The 21,499-nt window shown below is 37.9% G+C and overlaps 5 protein-coding genes across 5 annotated transcripts; 3 read left to right on the forward strand and 2 right to left on the reverse strand.

The window, feature by feature from the left end:
- Positions 1-2,544: 2,544 nt before the first annotated feature.
- LOC101298533 lies at positions 2,545-8,392 on the forward strand. The gene is made up of 15 exons (XM_004287034.1): positions 2,545-2,727; positions 3,136-3,241; positions 3,611-3,672; positions 3,771-3,858; positions 3,968-4,029; positions 4,108-4,204; positions 4,336-4,779; positions 5,117-5,435; positions 5,511-5,764; positions 5,857-6,003; positions 6,327-6,431; positions 6,544-6,627; positions 7,261-7,423; positions 7,528-7,573; positions 7,794-8,392. The coding sequence occupies exons 2-15, from the start codon at positions 3,146-3,148 to the stop codon at positions 7,930-7,932; spliced, it is 2,106 nt and encodes a 701-aa protein (XP_004287082.1). The 5' UTR covers positions 2,545-2,727; positions 3,136-3,145; the 3' UTR covers positions 7,933-8,392.
- A 2,067-nt stretch (positions 8,393-10,459) lies between these two features.
- On the forward strand, positions 10,460-11,275 carry LOC101305305 (F-box/kelch-repeat protein At3g06240-like). The gene has a single exon (XM_004288638.1). It carries the CDS (start codon positions 10,460-10,462, stop codon positions 11,273-11,275), a length of 816 nt encoding a protein of 271 aa, XP_004288686.1.
- A 1,126-nt stretch (positions 11,276-12,401) lies between these two features.
- Positions 12,402-13,286, forward strand: LOC101305598 (F-box/kelch-repeat protein At3g06240-like). Its single transcript, XM_004288639.1, has one exon. It carries the CDS (start codon positions 12,402-12,404, stop codon positions 13,284-13,286), a length of 885 nt encoding a protein of 294 aa, XP_004288687.1.
- A 914-nt stretch (positions 13,287-14,200) lies between these two features.
- Positions 14,201-15,205, reverse strand: LOC101305884 (F-box/kelch-repeat protein At3g06240-like). Its single transcript, XM_004288640.1, has 2 exons — positions 14,569-15,205; positions 14,201-14,358 (listed from the first exon to the last, which is right to left on the reverse strand). The coding sequence occupies exons 1-2, from the start codon at positions 15,203-15,205 to the stop codon at positions 14,201-14,203; spliced, it is 795 nt and encodes a 264-aa protein (XP_004288688.1).
- Positions 15,206-20,328: 5,123 nt separating this feature from the next.
- On the reverse strand, positions 20,329-21,357 carry LOC101306172 (F-box protein CPR30-like). Its single transcript, XM_004288641.1, has 2 exons — positions 20,566-21,357; positions 20,329-20,448 (listed from the first exon to the last, which is right to left on the reverse strand). The coding sequence occupies exons 1-2, from the start codon at positions 21,355-21,357 to the stop codon at positions 20,329-20,331; spliced, it is 912 nt and encodes a 303-aa protein (XP_004288689.1).
- Positions 21,358-21,499: the final 142 nt, after the last annotated feature.

The following is a 21,499-nucleotide window of genomic DNA, read 5'->3' on the forward strand; positions in this document are numbered from 1 at the left end:
CCTAAGTCTGGCCTTTCTCTCCCAAGTACTCTAATACCTTTATTTTCGTTTTCATTACCTTTTCCATCAGTTGAATATAGCAGAAAACTTATTAAAAATGACTGCACTATATCTCAACCAAGAATGGAATTAACCATTTTAAATGACTTGTTTGTCTTTTAAGCTTTTCAAGATAAGAAATTGAGGTCTAAGCAATAGACAAGAGGATTCTATACCTGGCAAATGGAAGTGCAGATCTGACTCTACTGCATCAAAGAGGTTTGAGTGCTGCAAGAGGAATTGTTTAGAGGGAAAACAATAACAGCAACGGTGCAGAAGCATCTAAATTCACATGGCATATATGTAATGGAATAATATAAGGTTTAATCAAAACACAAGCCTTTAAATCAGTCTCAGCCTAGCTACTGCATACTTGATTACTCATAATTTATAGTTTTTGAAGTTCATAGCTAGTATACGAAATATATAGGCCATACATTGGGACTAGTCTTTTATTACCTCCAAATCCTAACAGTTTAAGTTTCTCATTAAACAGTGACAGAAAGTTTTACAAGTTACTAACTTACTACTATGATTAATCTTGCGATATCAGCTGATCTATTAAGCATTATAGCCATATCCAATAATCTGTCATCTAGCTACCAGATCGAATTTCAATTTCTTAAAAATATGAGAGGCGGCTTTGGACAAAAACTGAGCTATATATATGTCAACTGGTGTCTAATCCAACCCGAGCATAACTTTAGTTTAAGGCACGAGGTGAGTCGAATTTTTAGAGGATATGAGCTGAATTACTTTCCAGCAACCAAAAGAATCCTTCAACAACTACATGAGTACATGGCTTCTCGCAATTGTTTTGCCACATACAATAGTAATAGTAGATGATCATTAGCTGTGGAAAAACAAAGAAAAGAAAAGAACTTTAGGCAAGGGGTGGCTTTCAAATCATCATTATTTACAGTCGTTTTAAGTTCATATCAGTAATAATCAATCATAATCACTTTTCCTATTTATTTAATCAAGTTGAATAATATTTCCATCCGCATGCAGATTTCATAAAACGAACATATCATGATGTATAGTCATGAAGAATCAAATCAATCCAGTTATACATTTAGAATGATAGCAACCACTTGATGTCTTGATTCAGAAGGCCTAGGCTTTCATCAATATATAAAACCTCTTTGACATTACCAAATTCCATGTGGTTTTTAAATCACAGCCTCTTATTCTGTCGGTTTTAAACTATATGCTTCATACATCACAGCTACTATAATATATGCTGTCTTGTTGTCACCTCCACCGTCACACCTTGAAACAGTAATGGATCGACACTGATCCATGTTTGCAGCCACTGTAGGAATTGTTTCACGCTCCAAATATATACACCAAACGAATAAAACCCTAGAACATACACAGACTAGTAGTTTTCCGCTATGCAAAACTTAGAGGTTATTAGTTAATTACCTTAGATTCGTTCCCAGCTTCATTTTCATAAACAGTTGCATCTTAAGCTTCACCAGCCTCAGGGTCCTCCGGCCACCCTTGCTTTTCCCCGCCCGTTTTGCATGCCACGAGTTCATAGATCTCCGGTGACCGTCGCGGTCAATCACGTACTGCTTGTTACTCGATCGTCGTCTACGTAAAATGCTCCTCATCTCTGAAAATTTGAGGCAAATGGAGCCGCCGTTCTGGTTCTTTCGTCTCTTGGCCAGGGTTGTAGAAGTTCAAAAGGTCAAATCGTCAATGTAATTCGAACGAAGGATCGGAAATGTCAGAGACTCCAAGCCCAAGTTTAGACCCCGGTTCTGTACATGACCCAAAACTCCAAAAGGTTGAAACCGACCCGGACCTTTGAAATACTTTTCAAATCATGTGACGACAATGAACTTGTAGAATTAATTTTCCTCATAAGGGTAGGATTCATTTTCAAATTTGCTTATATTTGCATATTCAGATCGACCATGCAAGTTTTTAAGACTTTGATATAATAAGACTATTCATCAAACAACTTTAAATAAAGCTAGAAAAGCCCCTTTCAGAGCAAGGAACAAGTGGTATTTAACCACGTTACTTGCAACAACCTCATATTCCCTAGTCCAAGTTCATCATAACATCCATTCTACTTGGTGGTTTTATTCAAAGTTAACGCGTGCGTTAAGAATTGAGTATTTCATAATACTGTATTCTAAAAAACGAGCTAGTTTTATCGTAACTTTTGTTTAATTTTGATACATAATTAAAAATGTTATATATATCATAATCTTTATTTCAAGAAAGGCCTAAATCATTGTAATTAAACAAAGAAAACAGTACGAGGAACCAAATTCAAACAAAAGAAAAGAAGGAAAAAAAAAAAAACCTCCCAAAAAATTAGCAAAAGAAATCGCAATTAATTACAGAAAGAAACAGCTAGCGATTAAGGGTCTTAATGATTCGAGTCGCCTTGTATGACCAAAGGTGGACCCCCACCGTCAATATAGGAAAAATCAGCACGCCCATAGGGACAGGACACCCCAGCGTAACGCTCCCTGTGTCCGATACCACCCCATAATATCCCTTCAACTCTCTCTTTCATTCTCTCTCTCTTAGTTTTCTTCTTCCAACTCCTCAGAGCTCTCACCGATCCGCAACTCTATGCCGACTCCGATAGATCTCCCCTAAACGACGTCGTTTTCTAGACGACTACTGAAAACGCGCGCGCCGGAGCTTCTTCTTCGAATTGAGGTCAGTCCGGTCGATTTCTCGTTGATGTTTCTTTTACGTTTCGGTGTGCTCCGGCGAGTGTGATTTTCCAGATCCGTTTGAAGTTTGCTTCGTTTTCTGTGCTCTTGTGGTTTTTGGATTGTGTGAGGAAGAGAGATGAGAGTTCGGATTTGATTGGATAGATTAGGCTTGGATTCGTTGAAGATTTTCGCTTCGCTGTGTGTTGATAGTTTGATTTAGTTCAGTTTAATCAGCATTTTCTGGATATGAATTCGATTGAGAACTTGAAATCGGTGATTAAGCTAGGTTTGATAGGCGATGGGATTTCTGTGTGATTTGGTGACATTTCTAGTGGATAAGTTATGATTCAACTTGATTGATTCTGTTTTTAGAGTTTTAGTGATGACAGTGTGGCTTGAAATGTGTTAGGGAAGTCGAAATGGCGAGCCGAAAGGAGGATGAGAAGAATGAACGGATTATTCGTGGCCTTCTTAAACTTCCTGAGAATCGGAGGTGCATTAACTGCAATAGTCTGGTAAGTGATGCATTGTTCTATTGGTTCGTCTGCTACTTGTACATTTGATGATTATGTTGGTTCAAATAGTAAATTTGATTTGGACATGTTTAGAAAAGAATTATTCTTCTTCGTATTAGGCTTAGAAATGATAATGGTGACAGCGGCACTTCCAAAGTTACTATTACCCGAGTAATAGTAAAGTATATAAGCTTGTCAACTTTGGGACAAAAATTGAACGTGCAGCTATATCCACACTTTCTGTAAAGGTGTTGAATGCATCAGTTTGCTGAAATAGTACCTTGGTCAGGATGCAAAAGTTAGGGATTTTCAGTACAAAGTGTGGAATTTGCATGTATTATACCTTACAAGTAATTTTCTGCTAAGCAGGGGCCGCAGTATGTTTGCACAAATTTCTGGACGTTTGTTTGCACCAACTGCAGTGGAATACAGTAAGTTCTGCCCACCTGCTCTACTGCATTATTGTTCTTATGAAGTATTTTTCTTATTGTTTGTATGAGTACTTTAATTACATCAATTATATTTCCAGTCGGGAGTTCACGCACCGAGTAAAATCAGTGTCGATGGCTAAGTTTACGTCGCAAGAAGTTAAATCCCTTCAAGAAGGGGGAAACCAGGTATGCGTGCATGCATCTTTTCAGTTCTTACACGACTGATGTAATTGTCTTGTCCATTGATAATCTTCTCATTTCTCACATTGTACTCGTCTCTGTTTCCCAATTACAGCGTGCAAAGGAAATTTATCAAAAAGAGTTAGATCCGCAACGTAATTCCTTCCCTGATAGCAGGTTAACACTTTTTTTTGTTTTTCTGCTTTAATTGATCTATGTAATAAGTGGGTTTCTGATTCAAATGTTTGCTACCAGTAATGTTGAGAGACTCCGAGACTTTATTAAGCATGTGTACGTGGATAGAAGGTATACTGGTGAAAGAAACATTGACAAGCCACCGAGGCTAAAAACGGTAATTATATATTCCCATATATTATATTGATTATAAGGTGTTACTTGGGCCAAAACAAAAGGCATATATGGTGGTACATATAAACCTAAACTGAGCTTACTGGTTCCATGTTCTGATTTATTGTCATACAGGGGGACAAGGAGGACTCTTATGAAAATAGAAGGCTAGATTCATATCAGGGTTCTCGAAGCCCACCATATGATGATGACCGTCGTAGTGAAAGGTCCAGTCCTGGTGGTAGAAGTTATGAGGACCAAAGGAGTCCTGGATATGATCAAGAAAGTCGACAATATGGTGATTCTAAGAGAAGTCCTTCTCGCCCTGAAATTGTGAATGATTGGCGTCGAGAAGATAGATTTGGAAATGGTAGGCGATATGATGATCGTAGAGGATCCGATGGAGATTCTAAACTTTATGCGAAATCTCCTGATCGATCAAGAGATATAGATTCGTCCAGTCCGCCTATGGTACGACCTGTTAGAGATATTTTGGGTGATAAGACAATACCTCTCCGTATTATTGAACCTCCTAAAGCCAACAGTGTTAGGGCTACTGAAGGTCCCGTGGTTACGCAGGTGATGTGTCTCCCCTTAACGGACAAAATATGATTGTAGTTACTCGAGTTTATTTTTTCTTCTTTTACTGTCTTGTGCTTGTTAACTTTGTTATTAGTGCGTAACTTGCTCTCTCTCTCTCTCTCTCTCTCTCTCAGCCCAAGCTTTATTATTTTCTTTGCCTTATATTTTCAGGCAGCTTACACATTCATAGCTTCACACTTTCCTTAAATGATATTTGCTTCAATTCTGTTATATAGAACAGGCTTGTGCTGCTGTAGTTGTTTGAAATACTTGTTTGATTTCTTTTAACTTTTCATCTACTTTCTACTAATTTCTCATATCGTTTAAATTGCAGAGAACTGCATCTTCCAGTAGCTTGGGTTCCACCAACGGGAACCCAGTTGAAGTGAAACCGGAGACTTCTGTAAGTTTAATTGATTTTGATGCTGATATTGAACCTGCTCCAGCTCCAGCAGTTCCTCAAACACAACAAGCTTCTGTAGCTCAATCATATTCACAGCCAGAAAATTCACAGAGTGACAACAACTGGGCTTCTTTTGATGTTGCCCCACAAGTGAAAGCAACTCAAGCTCCTCCAAGTGCAAATTCTTTGGAATCTCTGCTATCACAGTTGTCTGTTTCGGCACCTGTCCCTAGTTATTCTGGAACTTCAGGTAATACTGGGGGTTTTTCAGCTGCAGGCAACATGACTACACCATTTGGTGGTAATCCAGTCATCACTCCTGCAGGACACACAATGTTGCCAACTGCTACTACAGTTGCACCAGTTACGAGCTTGTCAACATTTCCCCCTGTCGGTGCTCCAGTTGCGACCCCTGGATTGGCTCAAGTATTCCCAACCAATACTAGTAATGTCTCTGCTACCGGTTCTGGGCAATGGCCTAGTATGCAGCATCAGCAACCTTCTTTATTCCCTTCTAATGGCATTCAGTCTGCCTCTCAGCAATACATTCCATCAGCTGGTGGAGCTTCAAGCAATCAAGTGAGCTTACGTGACATTCTTGTCATTTTATTCTTTTAGCATTTTGTTACTATTTCACATTCATTCTTGATTATTGTATGCTTTTTCTGCAGCCATGGAATTCAGCTCAGGGTCAACCTAGTTATCCAGCTGCACAAGCGCCACAAGATGTTTCAAGATCTAACCACAATGTTAGTAATGTTGCATCACAACATTCAGCTGGGGATGTAAAATCAATTGGAAGAAGTGCACTTCCTGAGGTAATTATGTTTTTTTTTTGGCTTTCTTGACAACATTATACAAGGGAATATTGCACTTATTTCCTCCTGTAGTTCCAATTTCAACTAGTTTACCCTTGTAGTTGCTAACATCTTCAATATGGCCTGAATTTAGTTGCTCACATATGTTGACCATAAATGTGGATTTAGACTTTTGACACTTTAGCAAATTAAGGGAATTAGTTGAAGTTGGAACTGTATTGACTGAATTAAGTTCGGGTGTAAGCGGTAGGGACCTTAAGTTTGATAAGCTCACGTATATTTGTGCAACTGCATACTGAAAAAGAAAACTGAATTGCTTGTAGGATCTTTTTGCTATGAACTATTCATCCTACCCTGCACCAGTTCCCGGATGGCAGACTGGTCCTCCTCATGGTATGGGGTTTGCAATGCCGTACAATACTGCAATGGTATTTTTTCAACCCAATAATTTATTTATAATGAATTAACTCTGTTCCACACCATTGGATGTGTAATTTTTTTTTATAAATTCAGTGCATTTGAATCTATGTTTATTTGCAGCCCATTCCCAGTTTTCAGCAGTCTCTAAAGTCAGCAAACCCGTTTGATGTCAGTAGTGATCCTCCTCCAGTTCAAGCCTCAACGGTACATGATTTCAGTTCATGTTATAGTGATATCATAGTCATTGGGTCCACACTTTCTGGTGTATCTCTAAAGATAGAATCAGAATATACTGACATGGGCCTTGTGCATGCATGCCAGGCTATCAATTTTGAATGAGTTTTCCAGGTTGGAAAAGGGAAGTTGGGGAAGCAATTGATTTTTAAATAGGAAGTTCAAAAATTTTACTTAGCCTAGAAGGATAGTTCAGCCCAATGAAACTTGGCTGCAATGCTTGTTATTGTCACATATCCATTGTTTAAGGTTCTGATATCATGTGGTTGTTCGTGGTATCAGAATTAGGTTGTAGTACCTCTTTTGTTGTACTACGTTGCAACATGCAGAGTGGGTTTGCTCTTATATGCTTCTTCTCTTTTGTTTTTGTCTACCTCATCACATATTAAGTGGGACCACACATTAGGCATGGTGTTAACTTATTACTACATAGTTGGTCCTACACTCCTACTTAACAACTTGGATGTTTGAAATAAGTTTCAATTCCTTGTTTTTGCTCATAACAAGAAGTCATCAGAAGTCTTTATTTTAGCTGCTGTTGTTCTTGAAATCTTTTGATGCACAAAGTACTAATCTTTGTCATGTATTTTGCACGCACTGCAGTTTCATTCCATGGCACCCTCACAAGGACCGCTACCAAATGTGCAGCCTCCATCTGACTTATTGCGTACATCTAGCCTGGGGGCACTCCCATCAGCTTGGGGGCCCTCATATTCATCTGGATTGCCTCTCCAAGCACCGCCATATGCATCACAAATGCCTCCAAGTAATATGAAGCTGTTTTCCTCCTTTTTCTTTCACACCCCCTAGTTTATTAGCATTCATTTCACAATTTGGAGTTTACGCTAAATTTCGGTTTCAAAATCTCAGGTGCCTATGCAGGACAACAAATTCCGAGTAGCTTGCCACCTCCAGGGTAACTATAATCATTTAGCTTTCATTTAAGAGTATTTTGACCATACATGTAACCACTTTTGGATAACATTCAACAAAATAATTAGGAAATAAAAATGGGGTTATTGGCATCAGTATTGTCAGTTTCTCTTTTGTTTCAAACACTTCAGTTGTTTGTTAAGTCTGGACTTGAAGATTATTTTTACAGCAACTAATATGCAGACATGTTGTTATGCTTATAGGTATCAAGGAGCAGGAGGCTTTAGTGCTGAGGGAGCTGCCTTTGGTTCGTTAAATATGGTACACCAGCCGGTTGGTAGATACTCAGCACCTGCTACCCCAAATCCTTTCCCGTCTGCCGGAGGAAACCCATTTGGATAGATGTGAAGAACAAAGTGTGCCTTATCCCACTCAGGGTAAGCATTATTTTGCCCCTCTCAAATTGCCGGGTGGAAAGTTTTGGCTGTTACGTTGCTAGCTTTTAAGTTATCTGATGCCGCCTAGTGAGAGAATTTTTTATTTTTTATTGGATCATCCCCCTGGGTTGGGTCAAAGGTCGACATCAATTGTCATGTACAATTTGTTGCTGTAAGAAAAGGAAATAGTATATATTAGAAAAGGGGGATAAAGCCATAAAGGGGGTACAGACTAAAAGGGAACCTAGGTATCAATTTGCCGGCCAAGGTATTCATTGGTAGTTTGCGGCATTCTTTAGGTGATCCCTGGGTTCAATTGCTTCCTGGGCTTCCCATAGTTTTTCCCCCTCGTGATTCTTCGTTGCTACGTTGTATGATTTTGCGATCTCTTCGTTGTGTTGTGAGCTCATTGAATCTGTGTAAGCTAATGAATGTAACAGTGAAATGTTACAGTGGAATTGAGTTGGTATGTTAATATGATCTGATGTGCTTTTGCGTTTGTGGAATTCTGGATTAAAGCTTTGCGTTCACTACTTTGATTAACACACGATCCCCTCTGTTGATATGCTCCGATGTGCATGGTTTGGTGGTGTTTGTTTCTGATTAATTTATGAAAAAGTGAATCATCTAGACCCAAATTCACACTGTTTTAGAAACAGATGATTGATTTTGATGTTTGAGCCTATGGTGGGAGTTTGCAGGTTCCTCATCAAACCTGACTCAGTTTTTACATTCCGGCAAGTTGGTATATTTAGCAGTTTTTACGACCGACCCTAGATGCCCATTTGTAAGGTGACCCGGACCGAGACTAATAACAGCCCATTAAGGTAATTAGAGGCGCTAGCCCAATATAACATATAAATATACCATAATGGTCCTAACACACACGGCTTTGTATATAAGCAGACTAGAATTATACCTGTGCCTCGGCCCGGTGTATACATTTACGGTGTGTTTAGATGTGGGTGAATTCTCGAGAATTTAATCAAATATAAGGAATTCTCAATTTCTTAGGACGGTTTCCTTCATTTGGATACTTATCCCGTGAAATTAGCAATTTTCACGGAAAAATAATTGTGATATTTAGGAGCTTAAAATCCCGACTTGAATTCCTCACAAAATAAGCGTCATTTGTCAATTCCCTTAACTAAAGTTAGTCTGAATACAAATTCTTGTCATTTTAAAACTCTACATCATGAAATCCAAACAATGGAATTCTTAATTAATAGGATTTAAATTCATGGAATTCTTAATTAATAGGATTTAAATTCATGGAATTGTAATTCTCATGATTTTGAAATTTCTATAGACACATCATGAAATTCAAATAATGAAATTCTCAATTAATAGGATTTAAATTCATGGAATTGTAATTCCCATGATTTTGAAATTTCTATAGACATTAAAATTACTTTATCCAAAAACAACGTTATGAAGCTGGTCAATGGGTTAATTGATTGATATAAATGTTTCTGATATGTACTTCATAGAATGCTACTTCATAGAATGTTATACATGCAAATTATACCCAGCTGTTATACTGATTATATATCTAGCGTTAATGACAATATTGTGGTTTCTTAAAAATAACAGGGGCAAAAGGGTTAGTATACCCGCGTCTTGGTGCGGTGTAATATTCACATTATGCATATTCCACATATGTATAAGAGCTATCACAAAATTCATGGAATTGTAATTCCCGTAATTTTAAAATTTCTATAGACATTAAAATTACTTTATTCAAAAACAACGTTATAAAGCTGATCAATGGGGTAATTGATTGATAGAAATGTTTCTGATATGTACTTCATAGAATATTATTAATACAAATTATACCCAGCTGTTATACTGATTATAGATCTAAGATTGATGACAATATTGTGGTTTCTTAAAAATAACAGGGGCAAAATGGTCAGTATACCCGCCCTTTGGCTCGGTGTAGTATCCACATTATGCATATTCTACATATGTATAAGTGCTATCACAAAAACAACTTTTATACAATAAAACATCTAATCTTGTATTCTACCCAAAATATAAATGCTCTAACTATTTTGATTTATAAGATTCAGGATGTAGAAGAAAAATAAAAAATGGAGGACAAAAAAATCTTTACCGAGAGAGAGCTTATCTAAAAAAATCTAAATTACATGTTTAAGAAAGAAAAAAAAAAAGAAAAAAAAAATCACTGTTCATATGCTTATATATGAACAGTTAATCATTTTTTAGTATATAGTATAATTTTCCTCAAACCCTAAGCATTCTGCAAAGTAGAAACAAAGAAGACGGACGATTGTCGTCAGACAAAGAAGAAGGAAGACGGTGGCCAAAACGTGGACCTCCCACCGGAGATCATGCATGACATTTTTTCAAGGCTGCCACCCAAGTCTTTGTGCCGGTTCAAGTGTGTATCAAAGCCATGGCGGTCCATGATCTCCGATCATGTTTTTGTTACTAAGTACAATAAGGATGTATCCCGGCGACGGCGACTCATGTTTACTTCTGTTGAGTCGACAGATCATTGGCTTTACTGCTTGGATCTTAACAAGTTTATCTATGAGAATCATAATGATGATGTTGGTGGTTCAACAGCAGCACCCTCTGAGCTCGACTTTGTTTACAATCAACTTCCGTATGGTGGACTTGATTTTGTTCCCTCTACCCATTATTCCTACCATGGCTTGTTCTTTTCCCATTATTGTTCTGGCTGCTTCAGATTCAGTTTGATCGACTATGAAACCAAGGAATCAGAGTACCTCCCAGACGCAAAAATAAGGAGACTAACAATCGAGCCTGGATTTGATTACTGGCACTTATATGGAGTTGGATTATTTGATTACTCCACAAATGGATACAAGGTGATTAAGGGGCAGCAATATAATGATGGAGTTGTGTTTAGTGTCTATACTTGGAACCCTACATGTTCAGGTCCTCGGCGAAAAATTGAGCACTTGTTTCCCTACAGAGTTTTACGTAGTCATGGTGGTCATGGGATCCTGGTGAATGGTGAAGTTCATTGGTTGGCGACGAAGAAGGTTGGACAGGAATCATTGGTGATGATTATATCTATCATTTTAGCAGAGGAGAAGGTTAGAGAAATTGCAATACCGCCTAATGCTCCTACTGGTTCCATTGAACTAGGGGAATTCAGAGATTGGCTATGCATAACATCAGCTGGATACGGAACATGTAATGAGTTTTGGGTGATGAAGGAATATGGAGTGAGAGAGTCTTGGACTAAAATGCAGTCTCTATACCATATTACAAATTATCACATTCTGGTTTCTGGACGGATACTCATGACCTGATGGTGTTTGATAGATCATCCTTCATTATGTACAATTTTAGCGATGGGAAATTTTGGACTTTACCGATTGGCAATGTTGGTGATATTATTAGTACTGGTGTCTACATGGAGACCCTGCCTACCTCAACTCTATCGATCAAGAACAATATCTTTCAAGGAAGATGAATCCTCTCAGCAACATTATCGAATATTAGTTCTTACTTTTAGCATTACTTCTGCAATTGTTATGCGAGGCACTTATATGAACTTCTAACCATTCGTTTCTATCTCTATCAGAACTAACAATATAGGCAAAAGGATAATGATATGTTGCTGATGTATCATATACATGTTCTCCATCATAAAACCACTACAGCACATGTCACTTGATCATTTTAGTAAACAGTAAATTGTTACGGTGGAATTAAGTTGTATGTTAGTATGATCTAATGTTGTGTTTTGGCGTTGATTGGTGGAGTTCTTGATTGAAGCGTCGCTCTCACTACTTGATCAACAGTACCCTGAACATCTTATGTTAATATAATATTCTCCGATGTGCTTGGTGTGGTGGTGTTTGTTTCTTATTAATGTATAAAAAGGTAAATCACCAAGCAACCAGACTCGCACTGTATTACCAAGGATAAAGAGATAATTTGACTTTGATGTTTGAGCTTGTGTTCCTAATGGCACTAGGATTTCCCCGACCCCATGAAGAGGAATCCTTTTCTTACTTGGATATATATATATATATATTTCTCCTCTGATAGTCTGATTGGATGGGAAACGTTTCACACTGCTTACATACTTATTTAGTGTTAGGAACTGAGAAAATTCAAGAATGTAAACACAGAATCTTAAAGAGCTCAAGCACAATCTGGAGGAATGACTAGTTTATTGAATAACAACTTTGGCTATTACAAGAGCAAAACAGAAAGCATAGTACAGCCCACGATTTACACTAACTAAATCATGGTAGAGTGCAGCAGGAAATAGTCAAAACAAAGAACAACTCCTCCTACATAATAGGGATTTATTTGAAACAGGAGAAAAACAATTCTATAAAGCCAGGGATCCTAATATTTCAAGGAGTCCCTATACCTGTCATATAGATACAAGTTTTTATGTATTGCATTCTGCAAACAAAGAAGATGTACGATTGTCGTAACAAAAAGAAGAAGATGCAAGACGGTAGCCAAAACGTGGACCTTCCACCTGAGATGATGCATGAAATTTTTTCAAGGCTACCAGTGAAGCCCTTGTGTCGCTTCAAGCTTGTATCCAAGTCATGGGAGTCCCTAATCTCCGATCCTGATTTCGTCGCAAACTATTCCAAAGCCGCCTTTGAGAATGAGGATGTCTTCTTCAGAAGACGCCGCCTCCTCTTTACTAATATTATTGACTCTGGACAACATGGGATATACTCTTTGGATCTTGACCAGTTTCTCAGTGAGAATTCTAATGCTGGTGTTGATGGTCTAGTAGCAGCACCCACTGAGCTCGGCTTTGTTTACAATCTTGTTCAAAGAGGTGGATTTCCATACCCCTTTGTCCTTGGTCCCTGCAATGGCTTGTTCTTGGCCCGGTTATGTTACGGTGACTACGGTTACATTTTGATCAACCCCGTAACCAAGGAATCAAAGAAATTACCAAAGCCACCACTATGGAGACCAATGGAGCCCTTTTTTTGTCACATATATGGACTTGGATTTGATCACTCCACCAATGAATACAAGGTGATTAACGGGCAGCAATATTTTGGTGGAGTTGTGTTTAGTGTCTATACATTGCAGACTGATTCTTGGCGACAGATTGACTGCTTATTTCCCTACAAAGATTTACATAATGATGGGGTCCTGGTGAATGGTGCTGTTGATAGGTTGGCGATGAAGGTTGGAAATCAATCATGGGTGATTATATCTTTCTCTTTAGCAGAGGAGAGGGTTAGAGAAATTGCAGTACCGCCCAATACTGCTAATCAATCAATTCAACTAGGGGCATTCAGAGATTGGCTATGCATAACATCAGCTGGATAGGGAACGTGTAATGAGTTTTGGGTCATGAAAAAGTATGGAGAGAGGGAGTCTTGGGCTAAAATGCAAATCTCCATGTCATATCATAGATTATTACATTCCGGTTTCTGGACGGGTTCTCATGATCTGATGATGTTCGATATATCGTCAGGTAAATCATCATTAGTTATGTATAATTTCAATGATGACACATATTGGACTTTATCGATCGGCAAAGTTGGTGCTATTAGATGTGTTGGCATCTATGTGGAGACCCTGCCTCCTTAAATCATCGATCAATAAAAATAAGTTCCAAGGAAGAAGAATCCTCTCGGTGACATCATGGGATATCAATTCCCATTCTTTTAGGCAATAGCTGAAAGGAGAATGAAATCTCAAGTAGAATAAGTAGATGCTCAGTTCACCTTGTGCCCTTTTGTTGTTTATGTACATACAGCTCTCTATTCACCTTGATTGCATTCCTTGCCTTTTTACATGACTCACTATACACATGTTTTCATAATACCACTGCATCACATGCTTTGATTTAACACACAAACCCCTTCTCCCTCGGATATAGGGGATATGATAACAATTCCATTTCCAAACTTTAGTAAATTCCATTTCATAGATAACCAATAAACATAATAAGCAGCCTGATCATCAACAGTGGTGATTCACACGTACATAGATACTCTTAGCAATCAACAAAAACTTCTGTCAACAATCCTAGAAGGAGAGAAGAACAAACAGTAGCATTTGATATTTTATATGTGAGACACAGACTAGAACAACTCAGAAAGAAAGGCAACTAACTAAAATTAGGAATTCATAACTATTAGCAGAAGGCATCACACCAGAAAGACTTCATGTGTATGAGTGACTTGAGGTACCCAACTACCCATTGTGGAAGCAGTCAGCAGTAATATTCAAGGATGTCAATCAGCCTTACTTTTATCCAGTTGTTCTTGATCAAAAAGAGGCTTAAGGTTCTCCACATAGACACCCATGCTACCAAAACCACCAACTTCACCCATATTATGACTAATCGAGAAGCTCCAGCAATGTTTATCATCAAAATCACACACAACTAACCCTGTTGCATCAACCAGCATCAAATCAGAGTTCTGTCCAAAAACCACAATGCTGTAACCGGTGATATGGGATGCCAAACTCCATTTTAGTCCAAGAGCCCGTCGCTCCATATTCCTTCAAGACCCAAAACTTATTATATGTTTTTCTGGAAAGGATGATGCAATTGATGTTATACATAGCTGATCTCTGAAAACGCCCAGTTCTACTATACCAGTGCTGCAACTAGGCGGTACTTGGATTTCTCTAACCTCCTCCTCTGCTAAAAGGAAAGATATAATCACCAAGGATCCATCTCGCTTGACCAACCAATGAACAGCCCCATTCAGCAACATCCCTTCCTTCCTACAAACACGAGTTTGTTTGTAGGGGTATAGAGTCTCGATCTTTCGCCAAGAATCAGTCAAGGAAGCATAAACACTAAACACAAACCCATCATTGCCCCCCTTCCCTTCAATCACCTTGTACTGACTAGTGGACTCATCAAATCCAAACCCATATAGCTCCCAAGAAAAAGACATCTTTGTCAGTGGTGTCTTTGGTACTTTCTTCCATTCCTCGGTTGCAGGGTTGATCAAATGGAACCCAGAATCCGACCTGCACATCAAGAAGCTCTTGCAGGAAAGCACAACAGGAACCCAACCACTTCCAATATTGCGACGAACAAAGTCGAGCTCAGTGGCTTTTGCAACATAATCCACATCATCAGCTTTATCATTCCTCATCAGTTCAAGATTCTTGTTGAGATACTGAACAATGTCCAAAGTGTAGAGGCGTTTACGTGCATGGTCAACAAATACAAGACGCTGTCCCTTATCCTCAATAGCTTTATACTTGCTCTTGTCTGCCATCTTCAAGCAAATCTAGACCTGATCAATCATGACAAGACCTAAGTCACATCAACATTGCTTCAATTCCTACCGTGTATAGAGTCTCAACAGATATTATAATGACCCCGACAAGATTTATATAACAAAATCACCCCTGCAAAATTTTTCATACAGATACGCGAAATATGCCAATCACTTTACAAAACCAGAACATGGTCTTGTTGTCATGCAATGAGGGAAGCCTAAGTGATTCTATACACTACTACACAGAAATCTTAATATCCTAGAAACCCACACATGGCAGAGACAGCATTTAAGATGAAAACTGTAACAAGATTCAAGTATTCCAGCCAACAAAACGCACAAACAACAAAAAGGAAAGTGAAACTTGTAGCAAAATTCAAGTATTCCAAACAGAACGTGAACGGACAACAAAATTCTAGTGTCCCAAACCACTGAAGAAAACGCAACCCATCTACCCAAGAAAGATAGTTCTACCCCAAAAACTTGTACATATCGAAATGAAGGACTAAGGAATTGGTATACGCAAACTAAGTAAAGGGAACACGAAGATCAAACCTTTAGCCGTTTAGGGTTCTACCGCTTCTTTTGAGAGCGCGAGAGGCACTGGTGCTAACGCAGAGGTTTTATATATTTCTGGGGTTTTGGGATTTTGTGCCTTCAGGGCATTTTGGACTAAAGCAGACTAGTTTGCAAAATGGGCCAGCCCAACATATAGCATCCTCACCATTGAGACCGTTTAAGACTAAGAAGCATTTCCCACTGTTTTTTTCCTTTCCAAAAAAAAGAAAAGAAAAAAAGAAGAAGCATTCATTTCCCACCAATGAGCCTAACGATGAGCACGTAAGAAGTGTGTTGTTATGCTCTCATTTGGTCGGTTAATAGAAAGTTTGGTTCTTATCATTGTAATGTATTTGTGGGTGAGTCGCAACCTGGTTAATTAGATAGACTAACTGATAACATTGAGGTCATCAGTCACTTATCAATCCAATAATCAATATATTTAACAACAAAGATAAAAAGTTAAAACCCTATAAAAGATTGGAAAAAGAACTCATTGTTACAAATCAAACTCGGGTAGAATATGCCGGAAGAAAAACAAAGAAATAAAATTTGGTTAATTTAAACGGCTATTCAATTCTCACAAGCAGAAAAAAAAAAAAAAAATATATATATTTCGTCACTAAACTATAGTTCTTCTACCTGAACAACAAAACAAACTCTCCTCTTCAAATGGAGAGATAGACATACACAAAACACTAGGATACATCATTAACTCATTTCGGAGGGCATACTGTACAATATTTATCACGGCTGAAATTGGACAATAATATATAGTTCCTCTCTATTAATTGCACGTGATGGATCATGTGACAATTTTTAATAGTTGAATAAACAGAGTGAGTTAAGTGATAAACGATGCATAAAGTGAGTAGTAAAGTTAGTTTTTTGAAATGTTAACGAGTAAAGTGTCAAATATGTTAAAACTCAGTGACCATTTGTGTTTCTAAGTAATTTTAATACTTAATTTGAAAGTCAATTAGGTTGGGGTCGTTGTTGGGAGATAAAATATCTCCATGGATTATGGCCAAATTAAGTAGAGCCACAAAAATGATTTGTATGTAATTGGCCTTAATAAAATTATCCAGATGATGGAACTTGCAAGTGTTTCTGACCCTCATCTACGACGGAATTTTATATGATCGCATCTTTGATATTATCCAGTATAAGACTCATCCGTTAAACAAAAAATAAATGACGTCCGTCTTCATCAATTTGCAGATGCTATAAAATTACTTTCCGGAGTGGGCTAGCTAGGCTTTGAGGGCTCTATTAATAGGTGATCGAGGAAGGACTGAAGGAGAGACGGATACATATCCCACTTAGACAGTTAGACTTGCATGTGTTTCTAATTACATGCAAATTTTCGCTACACTAATTGTCAATTAAGAATGGCAGACGACCGTAATGATGTTGAAATGGATGCTCCACAGCCAACTCGTGATCAACCTTCGATATATGATCGTTTGAATGATCGGGAACGAGTGACAACTAGTGAGGCGAGAAATGGTATGTTAGTTGTAGCTGCCCTTATTTCTGCGGCGACCTTCGCAGCGGGAATAAACCCACCAGGCGGGGTTTGGCAAGAGGATGACCAAAAAAACACTCCTCCTAAACACTTTTCGGGTAAGTCGGTTTTAGCTACTAATAGTGAAGTTTATTACCAAGTGTTCTATTTCTTGAACGCCGCAGCTTTCTCGTCGGCAAACCTGGTGATTGGTTATCTTGTACATAAATTTCCATATTATGTGGAAATATGGGGCGCTATGTTTTGTATGTCGGGAACCTACGGTATTTCGACTTCTGCAGTAAGTCCCCATGATTTCAACGATAAAATCATATGGTTTGCCATCGCCGTTCCTTACATATTAAGGGGTACTGTTGAAGTTTGGAAGAAATTGCGTAAATGCTCATCATGCAGTAAATGAACTTGAAGCTGGATTGTGTAAAACATGCATGCATCCATATATGCGGATGTTTGGTACGTTGTGTTATTGATGCTTTTTCCTGTAGATTGGCTTGTGGCACACGGCCCTGTTCCTCTTCCCGGACCTGGCGGATTTGCTGCTAGTTGTTAGTTAGTTAGTTTTTTTTTGTTTTTTGTTTTTTTGTTTTAAATAAAGGCTTGTTTGCTTGTGCTTATTGCTTGGTTGACCCAAAAATTGGGTGTTTGTTTGTAACTTTGTATTATGCTGGTATTATTAATAAATAAGTTCATACGTATATATATATATATCTCCTCATTTTCGTTTCTTCTCAAAAAAGAAAAAGAAAATATTCATTTATCTCCCAAACATAAAAATATAAAAAGTTTCGGTAACAATAGAAAAGACTCAAACTTCAAATCGTTCAGGATCGTCTACGATACCTAGATGTACCACATACCCCCATTTACAACAAATTGGACAAAAATTACCATTTTTTTAAACCAAATTTACAACATTGACAACCAATTTACCATATTTGTTTTATACATTTACAACTTATTTTATTGCTCCTCTCGGCGTCGTTGAAGAAAAGAGAAATTATTAATAACGGCATGAAACTAATGGGTTACTTAATAACTGTGTTTTTGAATTTGCGACTCGGACTTGCATGTATCAGTCAAATATATAACTGAGGAATCATTAAGGGTTTTCATTCCAGTCATTGAGTTCGATTCTCAACTGTATTTCCAATTCATTTCATGCACCCAAATACACATTAACCACTCAATCTCACCATGCACGCCATAAGCTCAAACAAAACAGAAGTAAACTCTTGCATGGACAAAAATTATATGAAAAGGCTAGCATTTAATAACTTCCAGATAATGAGAGTTGAGCAATTGATTGACTCTCATTAATCCTTCCTCAATTGATCGACTTTATGATAGCTAGTGATGGAGAAATGATTATGGGGATAGTCTGATTGGATGGGAAACGTTTCACACTGCTTACATACTTATTTAGTGTTAGGAACAAAGAAAATTCAAGAATGTAAACACAGAATCTTAAAGAGCTCAAACACAATCTGGAGGAATGACTAGTTTATTGAATAACAACTAAATCAAGGTAGAGTGCAGTAGGAAATAGTCAAAACAAAGAACAACTCCTCCTACATAATAGGGATTTATTTGAAACAGAAAAACAATTCTATAAAGCCAGGGAATTCATCCTAATATTTCAAGGAGTCCCTATACCTGTCATATAGATACAAGTTTTTATATGACAAGACCTAAGTAACATCAACATTGCTTCAATTCCTACTGTGTATAGTCTCAACAGATATTATAATGACCCCGACAAGATTTATATAACCAAATCACCCCTGCAAAAATTGTCATACAGATACGCAAAATATGACAATCACTTTACAAAACCAGATCATCGTCTTGTTGTCATGCAATGAGCGAAGCCTAAGTGATTCTATACACTTGCACACAAAAATCTTAATATCCTAAAAACCCACACATGGCAGAGACAGCATTTAAGATGAAAACTGTAACAAGATTCAAGTATTCCAGCCAACAAAACGCACAAACAACAAATGGAAAGTGAAACCTGTAGCAAAATTCAAGTATTCCAAACAGAACGTGAACAGACAACAAAATTCTAGTGTCCCAAACCACTGAAGAAAAGACAACCCATCTACCCAAGAAAGATAGTTCTACCCCAAAACTTGAACATATCGAAATGAAGAACTAAGGAATTGGTATAAGCAAACTAAGTAAAGGGAACACGAAGATCGAACCTTAAGCCGTTGAGGGTTCTACCGCTTCTTTGAGAGCGCGAGAGGCACTGGTGCTCATGCAGCGTTTTATATATTTCTGGGGTTTTGGGATTTTGTGCCTTCAGTGCATTTTGGACTAAGATAGACTAGTTTGCAAAATGGGCCAGCCCAACATATAGCATCCTCAATTCCTCACCATTGCAACCGTTTAAGACTTTAAGAAGCATTTCCCACTGTTTTTTTCCTTTCCAAAAAAAGAAGAAAAAAAAAGAAGAAGCATTCATTTCCCACCAATGAGCCTAACGATGAGCACGTAAGTAAGAAAGTGTGTTGTTATGCTCTCATTTGGTCGGTTATAATAGAAAGTTTGGTTCTTATCATTGTAACGTATTCGTCGGTGAGCCGCAACCTGGTTAATTAGATAAACTAACTGACAACATTAAGGTCATTCGTCACTTATCAATCAAATAATCAATATATTTAACAACAAAGATAAAAAATTAAAACCTTGTAAAAGATTGGAAAAAGAACTTATTGTTTCAAATCAAACTGGGGTAGAATATGCCGGAAGAAAAACAAAGAAATAAAATTTGGATAATTTAAACGGCTATTCAATTCTCACAAGCAAGGGAAAAAAAAAAGCCTTCTGTCACTAAATTAACCATAGTTCTACCTGAACAACTAAACAAACTCTCCTCTTCAAATGTAGAGATAGACATACACAAAACACTAGGATACCTTATGAAGTCTGTAAAATGAAATATTAAACCAAAACTACCAACTACCAACAACTTTTGAATGCTAAAAATTCACATTAGAAGACTATAAATAACTCAAAAATTACGAGTCACTCATAATGGGCTTGGTTTAAATTCCAACCTCTCATGTTCCTCCTCTTTACCTGTAAGCGAAGCAAGACTTTCTACATAGATACCAACCCTATGAATACAACCAGCACGAAGTGGTAGATTCTAAAATGTTCCATCGTTAAAATTACACATAACTAATGACGAGTAATCATACACCATCAAATGATAAGTTTTTGTCCAGAAACCGGAGTGTGATAATCGGTAATATGGTTTGGAGACCTGCATTTTAGTCCAAGAATCTCTCACTCCATATTCTTTCGTGACCAAAAACTCATTATATGCTACTTCTTTCACTTCCCACAATGTTATACGTAGCCAATTTCTGAAAACCCCTAGTTGTCTTGAACCAGTGCTGCATATGGGTGGTAGTGGAATTTCTTTGACCTCCTCCTCTGCTAAAAGGAAAGACACAATCAACAATGGTCCATCTCGATCTCGACCTCGTCTGGCCAACCAATGCACACAGCCATTCAGCACAGTCCCTCCAAAACTGATAGTAACGTAGGGATAGACACCCTCAACTCGCCGCCAAGAAGAACTAGTTTCCATTAACGTATAGACACTAAACACAACTCCATCACCATTTCCTTCATTAATATTTCCACGACCATCAGTACTATAGCACTTTGCGTAAACCACCTTGTATTGATTTGTGGAGTAATCAAATCCAAACCCATAAAAGAGGTCTGGTTCAGAGGGCAACTTATTTGGTAGCCTCCATGTTGGTGTCTTCGGTACTTTCCTTGATTCCCTGGTTGCCGGATAAGTTATCAAATCGAACTTATCACATCCCCGAAAAAACAACAATCTATTGCATATATCCACAGCAAAAAGGGGTCTACAATCGTATCCGGTACTGAGCTCTTTGTATACTAGTAAACCATCAACCATATGGTTGAGAAGCTGGTCAAGGTATAAAGAGTAAACGCGACCAGTTTCGAGTTTAGTAAATACGAGTTTCAATCTTTGGGTGAGCACATCCATATTCTCAATGGCTTTAGAGGAGTGCATGGCAATAAATTTATGATCTGAGATCCGGGACTGCCATGGCTTTGATACACACCTGAAGCGACACAAGGGCTTCACTGGTAACCTTGAAAGAATCTCGTCTATGATATCGGCCGGAAGTTCAACGTTTTGGTTTGCCCGTCAA

Source organism: Fragaria vesca, linkage group LG1 (assembly GCF_000184155.1).
Source record: "Fragaria vesca subsp. vesca linkage group LG1, FraVesHawaii_1.0, whole genome shotgun sequence".
Taxonomy (NCBI): domain Eukaryota; kingdom Viridiplantae; phylum Streptophyta; class Magnoliopsida; order Rosales; family Rosaceae; genus Fragaria; species Fragaria vesca.

Bases quoted from the DNA above. Each gene is read 5' to 3' on its own strand.
- LOC101298533 (XM_004287034.1), top strand. From the start codon at position 3,146: ATGGCGAGCCGAAAGGAGGATGAGAAGAATGAACGGATTATTCGTGGC. The intron at 4,030-4,107 runs GTTAACACTTTT...GTTTGCTACCAG, and splicing joins AATTCCTTCCCTGATAGCAG to TAATGTTGAGAGACTCCGAG. The intron at 6,628-7,260 runs GTACATGATTTC...CACGCACTGCAG, and splicing joins CTCCAGTTCAAGCCTCAACG to TTTCATTCCATGGCACCCTC.
- LOC101305884 (XM_004288640.1), bottom strand. From the start codon at position 15,205: ATGGCAGACAAGAGCAAGTATAAAGCTATTGAGGATAAGGGACAGCGT. The intron at 14,359-14,568 runs GTATAGTAGAAC...TTGATGCAACAG, and splicing joins ACCGCCTAGTTGCAGCACTG to GGTTAGTTGTGTGTGATTTT.
- LOC101305305 (XM_004288638.1), top strand. From the start codon at position 10,460: ATGTTTACTTCTGTTGAGTCGACAGATCATTGGCTTTACTGCTTGGAT.
- LOC101305598 (XM_004288639.1), top strand. From the start codon at position 12,402: ATGTACGATTGTCGTAACAAAAAGAAGAAGATGCAAGACGGTAGCCAA.
- LOC101306172 (XM_004288641.1), bottom strand. From the start codon at position 21,357: ATGCACTCCTCTAAAGCCATTGAGAATATGGATGTGCTCACCCAAAGA. The intron at 20,449-20,565 runs GTCTCCAAACCA...GGAACATTTTAG, and splicing joins ATTCTTGGACTAAAATGCAG to AATCTACCACTTCGTGCTGG.